This window comes from Oncorhynchus mykiss, chromosome 11 (genome assembly GCF_057628025.1).
Source record: "Oncorhynchus mykiss isolate SJ-2025 chromosome 11, ASM5762802v1, whole genome shotgun sequence".
Lineage (NCBI taxonomy): Eukaryota > Metazoa > Chordata > Actinopteri > Salmoniformes > Salmonidae > Oncorhynchus > Oncorhynchus mykiss.
Genome location: NC_143032.1, coordinates 71,311,652 through 71,335,197, shown reverse-complemented (window position 1 = coordinate 71,335,197; position 23,546 = coordinate 71,311,652). Strand labels below are relative to the sequence as shown.

The 23,546-nt window shown below is 40.6% G+C and overlaps 2 protein-coding genes across 6 annotated transcripts; both read left to right on the top strand.

Annotated features, from left to right (window-relative positions):
* Positions 1-9: 9 nt before the first annotated feature.
* c11h5orf34 (chromosome 11 C5orf34 homolog) lies at positions 10-10,720 on the top strand. Of its 5 annotated transcripts, none has more exons than XR_016484678.1 (11): positions 10-358; positions 438-527; positions 760-1,056; positions 1,186-1,463; positions 1,598-1,699; positions 1,919-2,039; positions 4,946-5,037; positions 5,350-5,515; positions 5,615-5,697; positions 5,864-5,910; positions 9,474-10,720. XR_016484678.1 is itself a non-coding variant. In XM_036936223.2 (11 exons), the coding sequence occupies exons 1-11, from the start codon at positions 149-151 to the stop codon at positions 9,683-9,685; spliced, it is 1,602 nt and encodes a 533-aa protein (XP_036792118.1). In that variant the 5' UTR covers positions 10-148; the 3' UTR covers positions 9,686-10,720. The 5 variants fall into 5 exon arrangements, 4 of the variants coding, with proteins under 4 accessions (XP_036792118.1, XP_021477705.3, XP_090047194.1 ...); XM_036936223.2 differs by having other exon boundaries at positions 5,350-5,419; XM_021622030.3 differs by having other exon boundaries at positions 5,350-5,467.
* A 1,839-nt stretch (positions 10,721-12,559) lies between these two features.
* Positions 12,560-22,965, top strand: LOC110536305 (FYN-binding protein 1). The gene is made up of 18 exons (XM_021622029.3): positions 12,560-12,711; positions 13,919-14,786; positions 15,044-15,149; positions 16,511-16,584; positions 16,820-16,842; positions 17,222-17,268; positions 17,840-17,993; positions 18,073-18,232; positions 18,339-18,474; positions 18,609-18,628; positions 18,811-18,859; positions 19,177-19,205; positions 19,391-19,451; positions 19,596-19,695; positions 19,970-20,132; positions 20,216-20,246; positions 20,380-20,414; positions 22,790-22,965. Exons 2-18 carry the CDS (start codon positions 13,946-13,948, stop codon positions 22,810-22,812), a joined length of 2,052 nt encoding a protein of 683 aa, XP_021477704.2. The 5' UTR covers positions 12,560-12,711; positions 13,919-13,945; the 3' UTR covers positions 22,813-22,965.
* The last annotated feature ends 581 nt before the right edge of the window (positions 22,966-23,546 follow it).

The following is a 23,546-nucleotide window of genomic DNA, read 5'->3' as shown; positions in this document are numbered from 1 at the left end:
GCTATACTCATTTTGGTCAAAGTATGTGCAGTAGAAGAAGCAGCAGCAGCCAATAGGAGCACACCTTTCATGTAGCGCAAATGTTGTTGTTGACAACAACGCGATTTGGTTTACTATCTAGCTAGCTGGAATATATAAAATAACATTTATGATGACCAGCAGCAAAACTAATATCGGTTTGATGATCATGTACAAGGATGAGTCAGTGGACGTCCGTTACGTAGATGATTCCCGTTTGCACTTGTCGCCCTGTGGCTCGGAGTTCATGTTGGAGAAAGCCCCTACACGATCTGCACATCCTCTTCAGTCTAATGAGAAGGTTCGACAGAGGACCAGGTTCGCCACCAGCAGCTACAAGGTAGCTAACCTCAACAGAACCCAATCTCATAATAAAAACAACCCATATGTTTGCCAATCCTGATTTGTCAATATTCTAGGACCTGATGCTTGGTGCTTTGGAGTTCAGGAACGAGTATGCAACACGACCTTACCTGCCTGAAGAACTCATCTCGGACGACCACAGAAAGGTAGCTAGCTAAACACAGTTTTGCTAACTATTCGTTTTTTTTGCAGAAGAAAGAAATGAATTACCACATTATGCCTACTCTTAATTTTTGTGTAATTGGGACATTTTTAATACACATCACACAATTTCCCCTGTCTAACAGGACATTATTTTGCCCACAGTTGTCCACTTACCACAGGAAACTACCTAGTTACCTTTCACCATTGAGATTGTGCTTTTCACCTCGTCAACAGCAGGTCTTCAGCATTGACCCTGAGGTGGAGTGGCCTGCATGTTATTCCTGTACTGCTGAGGTGGGATTGAACCGAGAGATCGTCGTCAGTTCAGTGGAGCGGAGTGCCAGTCTGCTGCTTTCTTCCTCTGGAGAGGAGTTCTCTGTAAACTTCACCTGCAGACTTAGTCACAACCAACACCACAGGCCTCGGAGCCGAGACCCAAATAGGTCTGTCACTGAACACATACAGCAAGACAACCAAACCTGTAGGCCAAAGACTCCATCTCAACAGAGTGGCGCCTGTGCTGAGCAACAGGTAAGGCTTGCAATGCTCAAAGTGCTCCGGATTCTTGAATGTTGTTTATTTTTAATTACAATGTCAATGTGGTTGTGTGAAGCCAATGGTACGTTTCTTTATTATTCTGACAAACTTGTATATTCAAAGCAAGGAGAGGTATACCTGTCCACCAGAGTGGTCCAGCACCACTCTGTCTCCTGTGTTCCTCTGGTGTGGCGCTACCCTCTGTCTCTGGCCCTTCACCTCTGGCGCGCCCAGTCCCAGCCCTCTGGAGAGAGGAACAGGGGGGAGACAGAAGAAGAGACAGCCAGGGGGAGAGACCAGACTGAGAGAGCAGTGACAATGACAAACACATCTAGAGGAGAGAGGAGGTCTCACCTGCCCCAAGCCCTGCCTCTCAGATGCCCTTCCCCTCATCAGCACAGGTTGATTGGTTGATTCATTTTATTTTATGATATGAAAATAGACAAAGATATTACTGCCAAAACTGGTAGTATATAATTATCTGCATGTAAACATCTAGCAGTAAACTGTAGAGGTGCATGTATTTTTACTGTAGGTGGAAGTCCATGTACTCTCTGGTCCAAGATGAACAGGAGGCAGACCAAGACCTCCCTACAGAGTTGGTTAAAGTGGTGTGGTGCCAAGGGGTGCTGTACAGGTACCTTTCTGCAGGATGATGCGTATTCACATGACTTTATTTGAACAGGCTACTGTTTCTTGTTATATAGATGATTAGTAAATGAGATACTATGTTCATAAATCATAGAAAGCATGTGACATCTCACTGTTTAAAAAAGGGTGGTTGACCAACCTTGTGTCCAGTTATTTTCTTCTGTCTAACCATTACATCCTGTCTGTCTGTGTTTCTCCTGTCCAGGATAGTGGATGGAGCCATCCCAGTTGTGGAGGTTTCTCCAGGGGATGGTTCAGTCATCAGGTCTAACGGAGTGCTGGCCAGCTACTTCACCCACCACAGAGCTGGCCCTGGCCCTGGGGAGGTACAATACGTCACCTAAGGGTTTCTGTTAGCCGGTAATAGCCGGCTTTTGGCCAATAAAAAAACCCAATTATAATAGAAAAGACGATTTAAAAAAGTTGGCACCGGCCAATTGTCCGGGAGAAGAAAAAATCGCATTGTGAAAAATGCTTTTTAGCCTATTAATTGATGGCAATACATTTGAAGTCAGAAGTTTGCATACATAGCCAAATACATTCCTGACATTTAATTCTAGTAAAAATTCCCTGTCTTAGGTCAGTTAGGATCACAACTTTATTTTAAGAATATGAAATGTCAGAATAATAGTAGTTATTTATTTCAGCTTTTATTTCTTTCATCACATTTCCAGTGGGTCAGAAGTTTACATACACTCAATTAGTATTTGCATTGCCTTTAAAATAGTTTAACTTGGGTCAAACGTTTCGGGTAGCCTTCCACAAGCTTCCCATAGTAAGTTGGGTGAATTTTGGTACATTCCCCCAGACAGAGCGGGTGTAACTGAGTCAGGTTTGTAGTCCTCCTTGCTCGCACACACTTTCAGTTCTGCCCACAAACTTTCTATAAACAGAATGATGGTAATTATGGCCAAACAGTTCTGTTTTTGTTTCATCAGACCAGCGGACATTTCTCCAAAAGTACCATCTTTGTCCCCATGTGCAATTGAAAACCGTAGTCTGGCTTTTTTATGGTGGTTTTGGAGCGGTGGCTTCTTCCTTGCTGGGTGCCTTTCAGGTTATGTCGATATAGGACTCGTTTTACTGTGGATATAGATACTTTTGTACCTGTTTCCTCCAGTATCTTCACATGGTCCTTTGCTGTTGTTCTGGGATTGATTGGCACTTTTCGCACCATAGTACGTTCATCTCTAGGAGACAGAACGCTTCTCTTTCCTGAGCGGTATGACGGCTGCGTGGTCCCATGGTGTTTACACTTGCATACTATTGTTTGTACAGATGAACGTGGTACCTTCAGGCATTTGGAAATTGCTCCCAAGGATGAACCAGACTTGTGGAGGTCAACAATAGTTTTTTCTGAGGTCTTGGCTGATTTTCTTTTGATTTTCCCATGATGTCAAGCAAAGAGGCACTGAGTTTTAAGGTAGACCTTGAAATACATTCACAGGTACACCTCCAATTGACTCAAATCATGTCATTTAGCCTATCAGAAATTTCTAAAGCCATGACGTAATTTTCTGGAATTTTCTAAACTGTTTAAAGGTACAGTCAACTTAGTGTATGTAAACTTCTGACCCACTGGAATTGTGATGCATTGAATTATAAGTGAAATAATCTGTCTGTAAACAATTGTTGGAAAAATACTTGTCAAGCACAAAGTAGATGTCCTAACCGACTAGCCAAAACTATAGTTTGTTCACAAAAAAATTGTGGAGTGGCTGAAAAACGAGTTTTAATGACTCCAACCTAAGTGTATGTAAACTTCCGACTTCAACTGTACCAGTTGATGTCAATACATTTGACTTGTCATGCTTATCGGTCTTTAAGTTAATTTGCCTAATTTAGTGGAATAAAATTGGCGTGTGTTTTCAGCATTTTCATTATGTATGTTATTTATCACACGCATACAGATGCAGAGCCTTTGAGTGGAAAATCTGTCAGATGCTGCAGCATCTCAAACATAGGCAACGGAAGGCAGGCTTCATCAGTGTGTCACACATCACTTTGCAATGAGCTGGAGGCAGTATGCATTTTAAAAACATATACTTAATTGTTTGAAACCGGAATGTTTTAATATTTAGTATGAGGCATGTCTTACCCTGATTCAAAGTAGCCTCGCCAAAATCAGACCATATCCGCGGAGGCAATTTTTATATATATATATAACTTTTGTTTATTGTCCAGTAGCCAAAAGCACAATCCTAGTCATATTAGCAAACCATGCTAGTTGATCCATGTTAGACCTACCCTCTTTCTACATGTTCCAACGGCTATTTTCATCTCAGTCACATATAAGGGCTCCTGTGTGGTGTCCTTTTGACAAGTGTTTTCCCACTAACTGCATTATGGAACGAACATTTGCACATAGTCTACTGCCTTGTGCGCATTGCTATCTCTTAAACTATTATTTCTTAACATTATATCAGAATTTTAAGTTCAATGTTCTAATCTGTTGCATGACTCAATAGCTTAAAAAAATCAATGTAGCCTAGTCCTATTGGTTGTATGAATTTAGGATCTATCGTCCTACAACTGTCCCAGAGTCTGTTTTGAAATAGGCTACTTCTTTCTCGACAAGCTGACCAATAGAACAGGTTAACTTTTCTACAATGGGGATAGTAGATTGACAGGCTAGTGATTTTTGCGGTTCGGTGCTTGTCTTGTTTCCTAAGGTAAAGTAAATGTGGACAGTTATTCTCACATCTTCAAAGTGCAAATCAGAATTTGTTAAAGACATCCTAGACTTATGTGTTCTTATCTAAATGTGATTTCTGTCATTCTGAGCACCGTGAATGGACATTCTAATCAGGTTAAATGTCCTGTAAATTAAAATCCTTTCGGTCAAATGTCCTGCTCCAGAAACCCTGACCTAATCACGTTTTAAAATGACATATTTACTCTTGAGCGTGCCCGTACAATAGCTGTTGATATTTTCTTAAGACTTGTGCTACCAAGTGTTCACCTTGTAATTTGAACCCTGCACAGAGTAGCAGTCTGTCATGTCATTTATGCTGGCTATATCCTGTCATGTGCTTACATGCAGTAGAAAGCCATATTTTGTTATTACCATATCATACTGATTTTATGGCAGTACAGACTTTTACAGATGCTTCCATGATTAATTGTGGAATCTTAAACAGTTTTGGGATGCTGACACACATCTAATAGTATGTGTGTAGTTATGTTTTAGGACCGAGTGATGGCATTGCTTATGTTCTGGTGTTTCCCTCAGGTAAAGGATGTGACGTACCACCTAAGCAGCCTCCCCCCTGACACACCTGGGCAGGTCTACTCTGTGTGCTCTATGGTGACTCGAGCCAGCAGGTGAGGTACTGCCGTAGACTATGGCCAATGTGGTGTTGTCTGCTAAAGACAACGATGTAGATAGTGTTGCACACCTCTAGACTTCAGGCAGTGCTACCTTGTTATTAATCATCAGAAACATTTTAATGATTAATTACTGTAAATCAACAAAACTGTTCATGGTTGTGGCCAATTCTATTTTAACTTCAAATTCTATTCATGAGTATCCTCCAATATTATTGCCTTTGAGTTTTTTTGAGTTTGCAAGAAAGGCATTTGACTGTAATTGTGCATGTAACATTAAAAGTTGAAAGTGAAACATTGTTTTGACAGGATCCTGAACTGCTACAACCAGGTTAGACACTCTCTAAAGCTCCCTGCTGCACAGAGCTGCTACAACCAGGTTAGACACTCTCTAAAGCTCCCTGCTACACAGAGCTGCTACAACCAGGTTAGACACTCTCTAAAGCTCCCTGCTACATAGAGCTGCTACAACCAGGTTAGACCATGCACATGTTTCATCCATCCATACAGTTGTGTGTGTTAGTCGTTTGTGTATTGCTGCATTGAGATGCATTGTATTTCTCTCTCTGTGCAGGAGACCAGTTCAGAGCCCTTTATACAGGAAGTACACATTTCTGAGTCTGGTTACATTAATACCACTGAAACAAGACAAAGCAGGTAAGATAAAGCAGGTCTATGTACCAAAACCATCAAAGTTTAGACATTAATGCTCAGCTATGTTGTATTGAGTGAAATGTCTTTTTAAATGGTAGAACTGTAAGTGTTGTGCTTGCTAGCATAGCAATTTTTTGCTTAGTAAAATATTTGTTTTTTTCTGTTTCAGGCCTAACTGTGTTGCTGAAGAGCTGGAGAAGATCAAACGCTTCAACTGTATCCTTAGTGTCACTATTCTGGGTGGTTTTTGTGGGTAATAAGCCAGGGTAGGGTACATAACTGTTTCTGAATTCTACAACACTATCTACATCGTTGTCTTTAGCAAGACAACACCACGTTGGCTTAGGAAGAAATGCATCCAGTCTAACAGCTACATTGCCTTCAGAAAGTATTCAGACCCCACACTTTGTGTGTTACAGCCTGAATTTAAAATGGATTACATTTAGATTGTTTTGTCACTGGCCACACACACAATACCCCATAATCTCAAATTGGAATCAGGTTTTTCGAAACAAGTATTCGACCCCTTTGTTATCACAAGCCTAAATAAGTTCAGGAGTAAAATTGTGCTTAACAAGTTACATAATAAGTTGCATGGATTCACTCTGTGCAATAATAGTGTTTAACATGATTTTTGAATGACTACCTCAGCTCTGTACCCCACACATACAATTATCTGTAAGGTCCCTCAGTCGAGCAGTGAATTTCAAACACAAATTCAATCACAAAGACCAGGGAGGTTTTCCAATGCCTCACAAAGAAGGGGACCTATTGGTACTGTAGATGGTGGGGGGAGACATTTAATATCCGTTTGAGCATGGTTATTCATTACATTTTGGATGGTGTATCAATACACCCAGTCACTACAAAGATACATTTAACCTTTATTTAACTGGGCAAGTCAGTTAAGAACAAATTCTTATTTACAGTGACGGCCTACAGGCTTCCTTCCTAACTCAGTTGCCGGAGAGGAAGGAAACCGCTCAGGGATTTCACCATGAGTTCAATGGTGACTTTAAAACAGTTAAAGTTTAATGGCTGTGATGGTAGAAGACTGAGGATGGTTCAACAACATTGTAGTTACTCCACAATACTAACCTAATTGACAAGGTGAAAAGAAGGAAGCCTGAACATAAATCAAATATTCCAAAACATTCGGGAAATTATTCAGACTTTTTCAAAATGTTGTTACGTCACAGCTAGGGATGCACCGATATGACATTTTTGGCCGATAACCGATATTTAACATTTTACGGCCTTTTCAGCATTTTAGTACAGTTAAATAGTTAAACACACACACATGGACGCAGCGGTCTAAGGCATTGCATCTCAGTGCAAGAGGCGTCACTACAGTCCCTGGTTCGCATCCAGGCTGTATCACATCCGGCTGTGATTGGGAGTCCCATAGGGTGGCGTCGTCTGGGTTTGGCTGTCATTGTAAATATGAATTTGTTCTTAACTGACTTGCCTAGTTAAATAGGGGCCTAGTTAAATAGGGGTAAACAAGTACTCCAGGCTGTGAACAGGTGGCATTCTCTCTGAGCCTCACTGACCAAAAAGGTATTTTGTTAGCATTTACGTACATCGCCATTAACAGTAAATCATAATCAAAACCAATTTATTTCAGTTGCTGTGTGTGCTGTTTCGTTCTTCAATTGTTCAGTCAATACTAGGATTTCATCATACATGTCAAGCAGAGAAGTTTCAGCTCTGTCTGTCTGTGGCCTATATCCTCTGTGCGCACTGTCACTGTTTCCACTGTCACTGTGTCTGTTTCCACTGTCACTGTCTGTTTCCACTGTCTGTTTCCATCCAGCTGTGTATGTAACATTTCGCCACCACCAGACACATCAAGCATGGTGGCGACACAGTAAAGAGGCTCAGAGAGAATGCCACCAAATCGCTTGTTCACAGCCTGGAGTACTTTTTTACCCCTTTTTCTCCCCAATTTCGTGGTATCCAATTGTTGTAGTAGCTACTATCTTGTCTCATCGCTACAACTCCCGTACGGGCTCGGGAGAGACGAAGGTTGAAAGTCATGCGTCCTCCGATACACAATCCAACCAAGCCGCACTGCTTCTTAACACAGCACGCATCCAAGGCGCATCCAATGCGCCGGAGGAAACACCGTGCACGTGCCACCTTGGTTAGCGCAAGCTTGACACACCTGGTCATTTGGGGAGTTTCACCCTCTCTGCAGATACTCCCAAGCTCTATCAGGTTGGATGGGGAGAATCGCTGAACAGTTATTTTCAGGTCACTCCAGAGATGTTCAATCAGGTTCAAGTCCGGGCTCTGACGTGTCCCGAAGCCAATCCTGCGTTGTCTTGGCTGTGTGGTTAGTGTTGTTGTCCTGTTGGAAGGTGAACCTTTGCCCCAGTCTGAGGTCCTGAGCGCTCTGGAGCAGGTTTTCATCAAGGATCTCTCTGTACTTTGCTCCGTTCATATTTCCTTCGATCCTGACTAGTCTCCCAGTCACTGCCACTGAAAAACATGACCAGGGCATGACGCTGCCACCTCCATGCTTCACCTTAGGGATGGTGCCAGGTTTCCTCCAGACGTGATGCTTGGCATTCAGGCCAAAGAGTTCAATCTTGGTTTTATCAGACCAGAGAATCTTGTTTCTCATAGGTGCCTTTTGGCAAACTCCAAGTGGGCTGTCGTGTCTTTTACTGAGTGACTTCCGACTGGCCACTCTACCATACAGGCATGATTGGTGAAGTTCAAACAATTGAATTTACTACAGGTGGACTTCAATCAAGTTGTAGAAACATCTCAAGGATGATCAATGGAAACAGGATTGTCCTGAGCTCAATTTCGAGTCTCAAAACAAAGGGTCTGAATACTTATGTAAATAAGGTGTATTTAATCAATTTTAGAATAAGGCTGTAATGTAACAAAATGTGGAAAAATGGAAGGGGTCTGAATACTTTCCGAATGCACTGTACATCCTGTTTGCAACATGGCACTAAAGTAATACTGCAGAAAATGTGGCAAAGCAATTAACTATTTTTCCTGAATACAACGTGTTATGTTTAGGGCAAATCCAATACAACTAAGTACCACTCTCCATATTTTCAAGCATAGTGGTGGCTGCATTATGTTATGGGTATGCTTGTAATAGTTAAGCACTGGGGAGATTTTCAGGATAAAAACAATAAACAGAATGGAGCTAAATCCAGAGGAAAATCTGGTTGTCTGCTTTCCAACAGACACTGGGAGATTAATTCACTTTTCACCAGGAGAATAACCTAAATCACAAGGCCAAATATACACTGGAGTTGCTTATCAAAAAGACAGTGAATGTTCCTTAGATTTGTATGGCAAGACCTGAAAATGGTTGTCTAGCAATGATCAACAACCAATATGCCAGAGCTTGAATAATTTATAAAAGAATAATGGGTAAATGTTGCACAATCCAGGTGTGGAAAGCACTTAGAGATTTAACCAGAAATCACTGCCAAAGGTGCTTCTACAAAGTATTGACTTCGGGGTTTGAATACTTATGTAAATTAGATATTTATGTTTTTAATTTTCAATACATTAGTGAAGATTTCTATGAGAATGTTTTCACTTTGTCATTGAGAGGTTGTGTGTGTGTGTGTGTGTGTTGATGGGTGAAGGGGGGGAAATAACCATTTTAATCCATTTTAAATACAGGTTGTTACACAATGTAAAATAAGTCAAGGGGTATGAATATTTTAAGGCACTGCACCTGTCCTTGATTAACAATAGGCTAATCAGTGGATGATGTGTGTTCTTTAACCAGCTCTACCCAGTTCTGTTGGATAACAGTCATCTTCTTAAAGCCCAGAGGGGTTCTACAGTGGTGGGCTGTGGTTCTAAAGAGCACGTGGCCCACTGTGAGCCGGTCAACGAGAGCATCGCGGAGGCCCTCCAGAGAACTTCCAAAACCATCCAGGATATCGACAACCTCCTACTTTCTAGAGACACCGTCATGCAGGGCAGCGGATCATACAGTCCTGTGTGACGTGTGATGTCGGGTTTGCTGTCAGAAAAGACTGGAACATGTGAAGCAGTCAGAATTATTCATTGGTTTCAGTATCACTAAGTAAGCATTGTCTAGTGGCAGTTTCATTGCTTTATTTACAGTTGAAGTACAGACTGCAGGAAAAAGAAAATAGTTTTCCATTATTGTGAGGCTCAGATATAGGTCAAGGTGTCTAACACTGTCCTCCAGCTCAGCAACAGCCTCAACCCATGTGTGGTTAGACATAGTGGTTAGACCAGACTCTGAAAGACGATGGTTGTGGTGTGTTGAAGCTAGGCAACAGTTTGTTGAAAAATACTTATTGTCCATCTTATTGCAATTCCTGTACTGTCTTCATCTGATATCATGAGGCGTATTGTACAGTAAGAAACGATTTTAAGTCATCTGCCATGTCCATTTCACCTTGTTGTCAGTGCTTTTCGAAGTGTACAGTTTAATAAGTGCCATGATTCCCCATTTTGAATCACTCATCAGTTCATGGTGGTCTCACTTCAGTAGGACTGGAAAGAAGAACTCTAAAGGAAGTGGCTGGAAATGACTAATGTTTTGTGTTGTGCTATACAGGATGTGTGTCATTAATACTCTACAAGGTGTTGAAAGTGTTCCACAGGGATTCTGGTACATGTTGACTCCAATCCACAGTTAAGTTGGCTGGATGTCCTTTGGGTGGTGGACATTCTTGAAAACCCCAGCAGCGTTGCAGTTCTTGACACAAACGGTGCACCTGGCACCTACTACCATACCCTATTCAAAGGGACTTAAATATTTTGTCTTGTCCATTCACCCTCTGAATGGCACACACACACAGTCCATGTCTCAATTGTCAAGGATTAAAAATCCTTCTTTAACCCTCCCCTTCATCTACACTGATTGAAGTGGGTTTAACAAGTGTCATCAATAAGTGATCATAGCTTTCATCTGGTTCACCTGGCCAGTCTATGTCATGGAAGGATGTTTTGTATTCTTAGTGTATGTTCATGAATAAAGCCAAACTGTTCAGAATGTCTTACAGTAGAATAGGCTAGTTGTGTTTTTGTACTGCTGATGATGTGAGTGTTTAGCACTGAGGAAAATGCTATTGAATGTCTACCACCAGCAATGGGAGGGACTGTAGAAACTAGAGAGCTGTGATGAAAAACTTGTATTACTGCTTTCTCCTCAGAGAATCATGGTGGTCACACTTTCTCATGTCACTTAAATTATTAAGTGACAAAAATGATGGCCAGACCACATCAAACCAATTATTTTCCTACAAGCCTATGGATTGCTTATACATAGAAAAGGAAAAGGTATTCATCCCCCTTGGTGTTTTTCCTATTTTGTTGCATTACAACCTGTAATTTAATTATTTGGACTTTATGTAAAGGACATACACAAAATAGTCCAAATTGGTGAAGTGAAATGGAAAAAATTCAAAATGGAAAAGTGGTGCATGCGTATGTATTCAACCCCTTTGCTATGAAGCCCCTAAATAAGATCTGGTGCAACCAATTACCTTCATAAGTCACATAATTAGTTAAATAAAGTCCACCTGTGTGCAATCTAAGTGTTACATGATCTGTCACATGATCTCAGTATATTTATGCCTGTTCTGATCTGTCACATGAAGACCAAGGAGCTCGCCAAACAGATCAGGGACCAAGGCGTGGAGAAGTACAGATCAGGTTGCATTATAAAAAATGATCCGAAACGGTGAACATTCCACGGAGCACCATTTAAATCCATTATTAAAAAATGGAAAGAATATGGCACCACAACAAACCTGCCAATAGAGGGCCGCCCACCAAAACTCACGGACCAGGCAAGGAGGGCATTAGTCAGAGAAGCAATAAAGAGACCAAAGATAACCCTGAAGGAGCAGCAAAGCTCAGCGGAGATTGGAGTCTGTCCATAGGACCACTTTAAGCCATACACTCCACAGAGCTGGGCTTTACGGAAGAGTGGCCAGAAAATAGCCATTGCTTAAAGAAAAAAATAAGTAAACACGTTTGGTATTTGCCAAAAAGCATGTGGGAGACTCCCCAAACATGGAAGAAGGTACTCTGGTCAGATGAGACTAAAATGTAGCTTTTTGGCCATCAATGAAAACGCTATGTCTGGCGCAAACCCAACACCTCTCACCCCGAGAATACCATCCCCACAGTAAAGCATGTTGGTGGCAGCATTGTGCAGCATGTTTTCATCGGCAGAGACTGGGAAACTGGTCAGAATTTAAGGAATGGTGCTAAATACACAGAAATTCTTGAGGGAAAACTGTTTGTCTTCCAGAGATTTGAGACCGGGACGGAGGTTCACCTTCCAACAGGACAATGACTCTTAAGCATACTGCTAAAGCAACACTCAAGTGGTTTAAGGGGGAACATTTAAATGTCTTGGAATGGCCTAGTCAAAGCCCAGACCTCAATCCAATTGAGAATCTGTGGTGTGACTTAGATTGCTGTACACCAGCGGAACCCATTCATCTTGAAGGAGCTGGAGAAGTTTTGCCTTGAAGAATGGGCAAAAATCCTAGTGGCTAGATATGCCAATCTTAGAGACATACTGTACCCCAAGAGACTTGTAGCTGTAATTGCTGCAAAAGGTGGCTCTACAAAGTATTGACTTTGGGGGGGGTGAATAGGTATGCACGTTTTTTTGTCTTATTTCTTGTTTCACAATCAATAATACAAATTGCATTTTCAAAGTGGTAGGCTTGTGAAAATCAAATGATACAACCCCCCAAAAAATCTATTTTAATTCCTGCTCAAAGCAGCTACGGTTTGGTAGCTAAAATGCCAATTTATGTCAGTTGCTTAGCACTGGTATGACAGTGGTTGTGTTCATATAAACTGTACAGACTGCTGATAGCACTTCTCATTTCTCACCTCCCTTGATCAGAATAGTAATAGCCCGTACACTTCCTGTGTATGTATAAAACCATGGGTCTTTGTACAGGATAGTATTACATTGTCTCCAGACCCACACAAGGCCAGGGCTATACAGTGTATGAGACTTGGACAGATTAGGTGAGTGCTTGTATCAGGGTGGATGCCATGGGAGGATATTGATTTGTGAGAGTGTATATCTACAAAGTCTTCAGAATGACTTTCCCAAAGAACGTTCTGGTTTATTTGAAGTTACCTTTTAGTTAATTATCTTATTTCTGATGTGTACCATGGTTGTGGATGTCTCTTACAGACATTTGCCTGCCAACTAAAGCTGAAAGGAAACCTTTTTAAGGTCTGTTAGAACCTGTCATTGAGTCACATGTATTCATGTATTTTGCCGTGAATTAAAGGTATGGGTAAAATATGGTTGCATCTGTATCCCAATGGTCTAAAGAGGAATCATCAAGTCTCCTCACTGATTGGAAAGTACTGGACAGGCAAAATCAACATCACCTTCGTGGTTTCATCTGTCCTGTCCTTGGTTTTCAGATCAGTGCAATTAAAGGAGAGGAAGCCATTGAGATAAATGTAACACAGTATGCACTTCCGTATTTATTTGAACAGTGAAGCTAAAATGTCTCATAGGAGGCAACAGTACAGAATGTTACCTTTTAATTGAGGGTATTTTCATGAATTCATACATATCTAATTTATCGTTGAGAAGTGAAAGGACTTTATGTTTCTGCACCCCCCCATTTGAAGAAGTCATCATGAGTACTCTGATAAATTCACTCATAGTGTATTAAAGTAGTCAAAAGTTGAGTATTTGGTCCGATATTCCTAGCATACAATGACTACATCAAGCTTGTGACTACACACTTGTTGGAATCATTTACTGTTTGTTTTGGTTGTGTTTCAGATGATTTTGTACCCAAAAAGAATGGAATGGTGAATAATGTATTGTCTAATTTTGGATTCACTTCTATTGTAAATAAGAATAGATGTTTCTGAACAATTCTAAATTAATGTGGATGCTACCATGATTATGGATAATCATGAATGAATGGTAAATAATGATGAGTGAGAAAGGTACAGAGGCACAAAGATCATACCCCTGAAAAGTTGCTAACCTCCCCAGTTATTGGTAATGGTGAGAGGTTAGTTTTTTTGGGAGGTACGATCTTTATTCATGATTTATTTATTTATGATGAATTCATGATTGTCCGTAATCATGGTAGCATCCACATTAATGGAGAATTGTTCAGAAACATCCATTCTTATTTACAATCAAAGTTATGCCCAAATGACCCAATGTATGTCATTCTCTCACGATATTTCTACCCAGGAGGAAAGATCTGACGTCAGGGCTCTTATGGCTCGCTTCAACACAGGAGGAGGCAGCCCCATGGAGGGAGGGGTTCACCCTAAACTGGCATCCCACTCCAGCCTCTCCACTAGTTCCCCTCTCTTAGCCAAGCTAGCTGCCCTGGAGAAGAGCCGATCAGGAGGAGCCCTGACCACCACTAACTCCCCTGCAACTAAGCCTGTGTTTCAGAAGAAATTTGAGACCGCAGCCAGAGAAGATGTAGGAACCTTGTTCCCCAAACCCCAGTCCTTCAAACCCAGGCCTGTGGAGACCATCAGGGACACAGAGTCCTCTTTCACTATACCTCCTCTGAAAAGACCTCCTGTCAACACAGCCTTTCCGGACAACAAGTTCAAACTGGCTCCGGCCTCAGGCTCAGCCAAACCTCCGTGGGTAAAGGACAGTGAGTCAGAAAACACCCCTACACTCCCTAAACTGCCCTTAGCCCTCAAACCAAAGATCTCCATCTCATCACTGCAGTCCAACCTTGACCAAGAGACCCCGAAGGAACATCCAACACCATCCACCCCCAAATTGCGCCCGATCTCCATGTCCAAATTCCTTCCACTCCACACCCAGCAGAACTCCCTCTCTAGACAGGAAAGTGATGCAAGCCTCCCAACTTTGAACTCTAGCAAATGTATGTCTCCCCAACCTCCTCTCACTCTGAAACCCAACTTCCTGACAGCGCAAGCTGGAGCGAGGGATGAACTGGTCCCTCATGAAGAGAATGATGATCCCTCTGCCCCTAAGAAGAAACCCCTGCCTAATGTGTTTTCTCTGGGGGACCCTCCTCTGAAACCCAACAGGCCTCCCCATGTTACCTTACAGATGTTTAGGACTGAAGGTGAGATCTCTTCTCCTTTCCTCTATGTACACCCAAAATACATAAAAAAGTAATTATTGGGTCTAGTTGACATGTCACAAGACCCATTCCTCTTCCTTAAATATGTCATCATGTCTCATAAAGAGAATGACAGACCCAGAGGTAGAAGCTAAGGCACAGATCTAGAATCAGCTTACCCTCCTCAAATTCTAACCTTAACCATTAGGAGAAAACATGCACAACAAGCATGGTTCTATTGCTTTGTTGTTGTGTGACAGGTCCTGAGTTGAGCGCAGCGGGGCCTCCTCCTCCTCTTGCTCCCCACACCAGCAGTTTCCCTGCACCTCTGACACCCTGCCTCCTCTCTAACTCCCCTGCAGCTATGTAAGTACAATACTTTGCTTATGAAAAGCATTGATTCAAGAAGAAACTCCTTAGCATACAAACGTTAACCACCGTAGGCTAACTCACACACCCCTATAGCCCCCCCCGTTTGGTCCTCAGTCTTGGTCAGTTGGCTATTTGCGATGTGTAATCCAGTCATCATGTGCTGTTTGCATGAACATTTCTAAAGGCTTTCCCCAAAAAACCTTCCCAATGCAAAAAAAAAAAAAACCTTCCAATACTTCCCATTGCAAAAAAAAAATCCCGTTTAGCACACAAAGTAACCCCTGATCTAAAGTTTAAATGCAACAATGTGTTAAACACACATATGTTATTTTCAAAGAGATGGTTATCAACCGTATGTGAGCTGCAATAAAAAAACACAGTTCCACCAGATGAGGATAATTTGAAACTTAACTACTTGTTGAAAGTTATTCTTGGGGAGAAGGGGAGAAGCTAAAAAATGAGCAACAACATCCACTTCGATAACACCCACTGCAGCCGCTGCAAACTAGCTTATAGCTTAAGCTAGCTAGTTAAACCGTGGGAAAACCTTTGACCTGTTGGGTCAATTACAAGTCAATGTGATTGGTTGATTCCACTGTCACTCTAAAATGTTGCCCAAATATAGTTGAATGGCAGATGCATTCTATCAAGTTTCGGATGGCCTAGCCAGTGGCTAACTTAGCTAGCTAGAAAAATTTATTTTGAGTTTTAACCTTTTCCTTTCTAACAAAAATTGAAGAGACTAAATCAGAACATAATTTAAAATAATAATATAATTATAATTATTTGTATTATGCTATGAATCCTTAGCCTTTCTCTGAAAGCATAGAAGGTCCTCATTGTTCCCTGCTGTGTTTGTGTTAGTAAACATTTGTAGAGCGTCACTATTTGCCCTCTGCATGCATTTATTTTTACCATTCTGAATGTATAAAGAATCCATATGTTCTTCTTAAATATTATTACAGAAATACTGGAAATGTTGAACTCTTTTATAGTGACGATTCGACAATATTACAGTCATGGTCTTGAATGGATCTCAAATGTTTCTGGTTTCGGTCTTGACTCGATCTCAGACCTCTTGTCCCCCTCCCAGTCTTCACTCGGTCTCGCTCCCCCTCCGGTCTTGGTCTTGACTTGGACTCGATTCGCTCCGGTGTTGGTCTTGAATCGGTCTTGCTATAGGTGGTCTCGAACACAACACTGGTTATTCTTAAATTCAGTTTTTCTGTGGCCCCCACCCTCATCAAAGTAGCCCATCCCTGTTCTAAAGTCTTTGGTGTTGTGATAATAACATGAATGACCGTGTGTGTATGTGTGTGTGTGTGTGTGTCTTTCTAACCACGAATGATGATCAGAATCCAGCCCAACCAGGAGGATAGCTATGACGACATTGGGGTCATGAATCTCCCTTCACCCCTTCCCCCTGGAGGTGCCACTTCCGTTCTTACACAACCTCACCTATACGAGCGCTACGGGGCATTGTGAATAATATGTGTAGCTAGGCCCTAAATAATTTGGTGGAACAAAGATGATTGTTTCAAATTAAGAAATACAAATTTGTTTAATACTCAATGTTGTGGATATAAGCTAAGACATAAAAAATTGTGTCAATAATCAACATATAACCGAAAATGATTTATATGTTTGTTTGGTTTTCATTACAGGACATCCCAACCTAAAAATTGAGGTATAATATCTGATTTGCCTGATAACGGTAATATGGAGCCTCGAAACTGTACAACTAGTTACTGCACTGTACATAGCATGCATTTAGACAGGGCACATGATTGGTGTTAAAGTAAGTGTGACACATATAGCTGTAGAAATAACATGCTGGGAGAAAAGAGGAAGTGGTTAAGAGCGATATCTAGACCCTTGCAGTATGTAGCTTCAGTAAGCCACTTCTGACTGAAAATTTGTTTGAATGTCATTTACATATTTAGATACAGTATGTTTACAGTCCAAATCTCTACAACAAGTTTAATCCGTCCTTGATAACAATAATTTCTGTTTGCAGCTTCACTTTAATGCTTGATTGTAATATTGTATGTCCCATCCTCTAACAGGCAGAGTTGAGTGATGAAGAGATGTATGAAGACTTAGAGGAGAGATGGTGAGAGGAATCTTTATCACAGAAAAATAATGAATAGAATGTAAAACAATGTTATATATAATAGTGACACCTCTGTAGAATTATCATCTAAACTCAGCAATAAAAGAAACGCCCTCTCACTGTCAACTGCGTTTATTTTCAGCAAACTTAGCATGTGTAAATATTTGTATGAACATAACAAGATTCAACAACTGAGAAATGAACTGAACAAGTTCCACAGACATGTGACTAACAGAAATTGAATAATGTGTCCCTGAACAAAAGGGGGGTCAAAATCAAAAGTAACAGTCAGTATCTGGTGTGGCCACCAGCTGCATTAAGTGCTACAGTGCATCTCCTCCTCATGGACTGCACCAGATTTCCCCGTTTTTGCTGTGAGATGTTACCCCAGTCTTCCACCAAGGCACCTGCAAATTCCCAGACTATTTTCGATCTTTGGATTTTTACAAATTATCTTTGAAAGACAGGGTCCTGAAAAAGGGACGTTTCTTTTTTTGCTGAGTTTATGTTTGATTCTTAACCCCAGTATAATTATTTATCCAACATTTACTCTCTTTCTCTCTCACGACAGGATTGAACAGGAGGCTAAAGGATTGAAAGAAACCAACGAAGTGAAAGGGCAAGAGAAGAAGAGCGACAAAGAGGAGAAGAAACGACTAGAGCAGGAGAAGAAAATGCAGAAAGCCAGAGAGAAGAAAGAGCAAGAGGCAAAGAAAAAGTACAAGGTAAGCAGGATATGCATATATCTGGAGTTATATCTATTACAGCCATGTGTAGTGGAGTAACACCTATCCCTGTTTGTAGCTCTCAGGGCCGATTCAGGTGATTCACAAAGCCAAGGCTCGGGTGGAATGTAAAGGAGGAAAGACTGACCTGCCACTAACACAGGAAGAGACTATAGATATCATACGCATCACTGACAACCCAGAGGGACGTTGGCTGGCCAGGAACAATGAGGGAAACTGTGGGTGTATACACATACAATAAATACACGCATAAATACACACACACACACACACCACCCTCTCTCTTCCTGTTCTCACTGCCTCCTCCTCCTTGCTGTGTTGTAGATGGCTATGTAAGGACTGAGGCAGTGGGCATTGACTATGACCTTATAAAGGAGCAGAAGAAAGGACCCCTACCTAACCAGTCTGAGGAAAAGCCTGAGGTTTATGATGATGTAGGCATCCTGGACAATGCCTGCAGGTAAAATAAAAAAGAAACTAAATGTTAAATGTTAGAGCTTTGAAATGTTGTTTACTTTGTTGTCTATGTGATGTGTCATTGTGACCCATTGGTGTCTATGCTTCAATAGTCTAGATTTATTTATTGTTTTTCAGTGGGGTCAAGGTCCAACAAGGTAAGTCTCACATTGATATTATATATAATTCATCAGAACTTATAACAGACCAGTAATATAGAAAATGACAAAAAAACAACTAGACTGCAGCATACGCAGCGTTCAAAGCATGGATTGTTACTCAGCCAGTCGCATAGCAATAACAAGCCTTTTGCCATGTCATTGTTTTCTTCTTATGACAGCTGAAGATGGTGATATCTATGATGATGTGGATGGATCAAATCAAAACAGGTATATGCAATTATGTAACTGTGGTGATTTTGTGAGTATTCTATGCATCGAGTAGGAATCGTGTAATACAGTTTCTCACTCACCAGGTGTTCCTCATCCTTGCTTAGTATTTGACTGACAACATCTAGTGGTCAGAAGTATTATTGCAAAAGTGATGCTGGAACAGAGCTACATTGACACATAGTTAGATCGTTTTTATCCCTTCTTTGCTTTACCTTTATGAATGACCCCTGAAACATTTTGCATGTATACTGTCAATACAGTGACTACACCAGCTTGATCTTTTTGTTCAATAACTGTTTGATCTTCATTCTCAGATTTCCCCCTCCACTACCTAAAGAGGGAGGTAATGATATGGTCACTTGTTCACTGGGAAAGGGAACAACAGTCTTACCAGTTATTTCGCAGTCAAATTATTTCTGTGTATTCTTTAAATAAAATCACCATTCTATTTATTGTACTGAATGGTGTGTACTGTGTAATCAAGTTAAAGAAGTGTGTTGCTTCATTTGTCTGTCTTTATGTCCATAGACGAGATTTATGATGACGTGGAGTCCCAGAGCTTCACTGCCCCTCCTCCTCCTCTCAACAGGTGAGAAGAGGGTCACAGAGCCAGAGTTGGGTCAGCTATACTCTTGAATAGTCTGTTCAGCTATACTCTTGAATAGTCAGTTCAGGCACAAATGAGCTTGAAATCAATACCTAAGTTAAATCATTTTGTGTTTCTCCATTTCAGTCTCCCTCAGCTGACACCTAAGGGAAAGCAAGAGGTGATGGACCCCAAGAAGAAAAAAAAGTTTGAGAAAGAGGAAAAGGAATTCAGGAAAAAATTCAAGGTAAAATGTCTAATTGTGACAGGAGAAAGCACAATGACATAATTTAGTTGAGCCGGGCACATTACGGTCTCCCGTCTCGTTTCAAACTATCCATATCTGAATAAAGTAGAAAACCTAAATACAATTAAAAAACATTTTAAAATCACAGTTATTCCCAGATAACATTCTAAAATATTGATAATCAATGAATGTATATTTTTTATATGGTCAGATTTATATTGTACTTACTTACATGATTTGAGTAGTAGTAACTGTTGAAATCTTCCACTGTCAGTTTGAAGGGGAGATCCAGGTGTTATATGATGTTACCATAGATCCTACCTTGGACAGTAAGAAATGGGGGAATAAAGACCTACAGTTGAAGCCAGGAGAGGTGATCGATGTCATTGTGAAGCCAACATACGGAAAACTGATTGGCAGGAATAGAGACGGGAAGTGTAAGTTGGCATCAGTTGTTATGGATGAATTATTCACAATCAAACATGAACAATTAATTGCAATCTGTATTCCTCTTTTCTAGTTGGTTATGTGTCCATGGTCAATGTTGCACAGTAAGTTCAAGAGTTATTTCTGTTTGATGAAATACGCATGCGCTCACTCAAAATATTCACACGTTCATGCACATGTGTGCACACAAACACATACACAAAACTAATATTTTGACATATGATTTTACTTCAACAGGGATGGTGGAGATGTTTATGACGACATAGGAGAAAGTATGTTTTAAAACCATTCTAGAAATGATCTGGGTCATACTTTATTTGGATAGTCCAGATTTTCCATCTGTATATGATCTACAGATTATCATACTATCAACAAACTTGATAAGAAACTGCTTGCTAAGGTTACGGTTAGGGTTAGGTTAAAAATGAGGGTTGGGGTAATGGTTAAGTGTAGGGTTAGGATAAGGATTAAGGTTAGGGTTAGGGTTAGAATAAGGGTTAGGGTTAAATGTAGGGTTAGGATAAGGGTTAGGGTTAAATTTAGGATTAGGATAAGGGTTAAGGTTAGGGTAAGCGTTAAGGTCAGGGTTAGAATAAGGGTTAGGGTTAAATTTAGGATTAGGATAAGGGTTAGGGTAAGGGTTAAGGCTAGGGTTAGAATAAGGGTTAGGGTTAAATTTAGGATTAGGATAAGGGTTAAGGTTAGGGTAAGGGTTAAGGCTAGGGTTAGAATAAGGGTTAGGGTTAGGATAAAGGTTAGAGCTAGGGTTAGTAGATAGTTAGTTTAAATGTTACTGATAATCTGTAGATGGTCCATCTGCAGATGCTCTACAGACTATCCAAATGAAGTTTGACTATTATTTGTGACTAACTGTACAACACTTTGTTTAAACAATGACATTGCCAGCTGTACGGACTGCTTTGAAGATATTAGTTTGCAGACAAGACAGGCCTACTTACAGAAGTAGGCTGATGAAATAATATACAGTTGAAGTCGGGAGTTTACAGACACTTAGGTTGGAGTCATTAAAACTTGTTTTTCAACCACAAATGTCTTGTTAACAAACTATAGTTTTGGCAAGTTTGTTAGGACATCTACTTTGCGCATGACACACATAATTTTCCAACAATTGTTTACAGACAGATTATTTAACAAATAATTCACTGTAGCACAATTCCAGTGGGTCAGAAGTTTACGTACACTAAGTTGACTGTGCCTTTAAACAGCTTGGAAACTTCCAGAAAATTGTGACATGGCTTTAAAAGCTTCTGATAGACTAATTTACATAATTTGAGTCAATTGTAGGTGTACCTGTGGATGTATTTCAAGGCCAACCTTCAAACTCAGTGCCTCTTGTAGACCTCCACAAGTATGGTTCATCATTGGGGGCAATTTCCAAATGCCTGAAGGTACCACGTTCATCTGTACAAACAATAGTACGCAAGTATAAACACCATTGGACCACGCAGCCGTCATACCGCTCAGGAAGGAGACGCGTTCTGTCTCCTAGAGATGAATGTACTTTGGTGCGAAAAGTGCAAATCAATCCCAGAACAACGGCAAAGGATCTTGTGAAGAGGCTGGAGGAAACAGGTACATAAGTATCTATGTCCACAGTAAAACAAGTCCTGTATCGACATAACCTGCAAGTCCGCTCAGCAAGGAAGAAGCCACTGCTCCAAAACCGCCATAAAAAAGCCAGACTACGGTTTGCAACTGCACACGGGGACAAAGATTGTACTTTTTGTAGAAATGTCCTCTGGTCTGATGAAACAAAAATAGAACTGTTTGGCCATAATTACCATTGTTATGTTTGGAGGAAAAAGGGGGAAGCTTGCAAGCCGAAGAACACCATCCCAACCGTGAAGCATGGGGGTGGCAGCATCAAGTTGTGGGGCTGCTTTGCTGCAGGAGGGACTGGTGCACTTCACAAAATAGATGGCATCATGAGGTAGGGAAATTATGTGGATATATTGAAGCAACATCTCAAGACATCAATCAGGAAGTTAAAGCTTGGTCGCAAATGGGTCTCCCAAATGAACAATGACCCCAAGCATACTTCCAAAGTTGTGGCAAAATGGCTTAAGGACAACAAAGTCAAGATATTGGAGTGGCCATCCCAAAGCCCTGACCTCAATCCTATAGAAAGTTTGTGGGCAGAACTGAAAGTGTGTGCGAGCAAGGAGGCCTACAAACCTGACTCAGTTACACCAGCTCTGTCAGGAGGAATGGGCCAAAATTCACCCAACTTATTGTGGGAAGCTTGTGGAAGGCTACCCAAAATGTTTGACCCAAGTTAAACAATTTAAAGGCAATGCTACCAAATACTAATTGAGTGTATGTAAACTTCTGACCCACTGGGAATGTGATGAAAGAAATAAAAGCTGAAATAAATCATTCTCTCTCCTATTATTCTGACATTTCACATTCTTAAAATAAAGTGGTGATCCTGACTGACCGAAAACAGGGAATTTTTACTAGGATTCAATGTCAGGAATTGTGAAAAACTGAGTTTAAATGTATTTGGCTAAGGTGTATGTAATCTTCTGACTTCAACTGTAGGCCTACATACATTTATTTTTAATTGTATTTGTTTGGAATGCAATGCATTTTTCAAACATGGTTCTACTTGTTAATTTTCTTACAGACTGCATTTATGACAATGACTGAGACTTCTGTGTCAGAATGTACTGAGACAATCAGCACTGAATCTGCAATGCACACTGCAACTGGTCATCTTTATTTTATCTGGTGAAAAAACAGATTACTTAAACTGTTTAATTGATTGTCTTGAAATAACTATAGATAAATGTGCCTTGACTATACTATGGTTGTTTTGTTTATTTAACCTGGATTGCAATGTGAATGAATGGATGTCTCTTTGAATGTGAAACATTCACTATGTATTTTAGTTGGTATTTCAATTCAAATAAGCTCTCAGACCATTCACCAGACCTAGTAGTGTAAAGTACTGAAGTAAAAAATACTTTAAAGTACTATTTAAGTAGTTTTTGGCGATATCTGGACTTTACTCTTTATATTTTTGACATCTTTTACTCCACTAAATTCCTAAAGAAAATAATGTACTTTGTACTCAATACATTTTCCCCGACACCCAAAAGTACATTTCGAATGCTTAGTAGGACAGGAACATGGTCCAATTCACGCACTTACATAGAGAACATCCCTGGTCATCCCTACTGCCTCTGATCTGGCGGACTCAGGACTCACTATACATAAATGGTTATTTGTAAATTATGTCTGAGTGTTGGAGTTTGCCCCTGGCTATCCATAAAAAAATACAATTGGGCCGTCTTGTTTGATAAATATAAGGAATAAGAAATTATTTATAATTTTACTTTTGATACTTCAGTATATTTTAGCAATCACATTTACTTTGGATC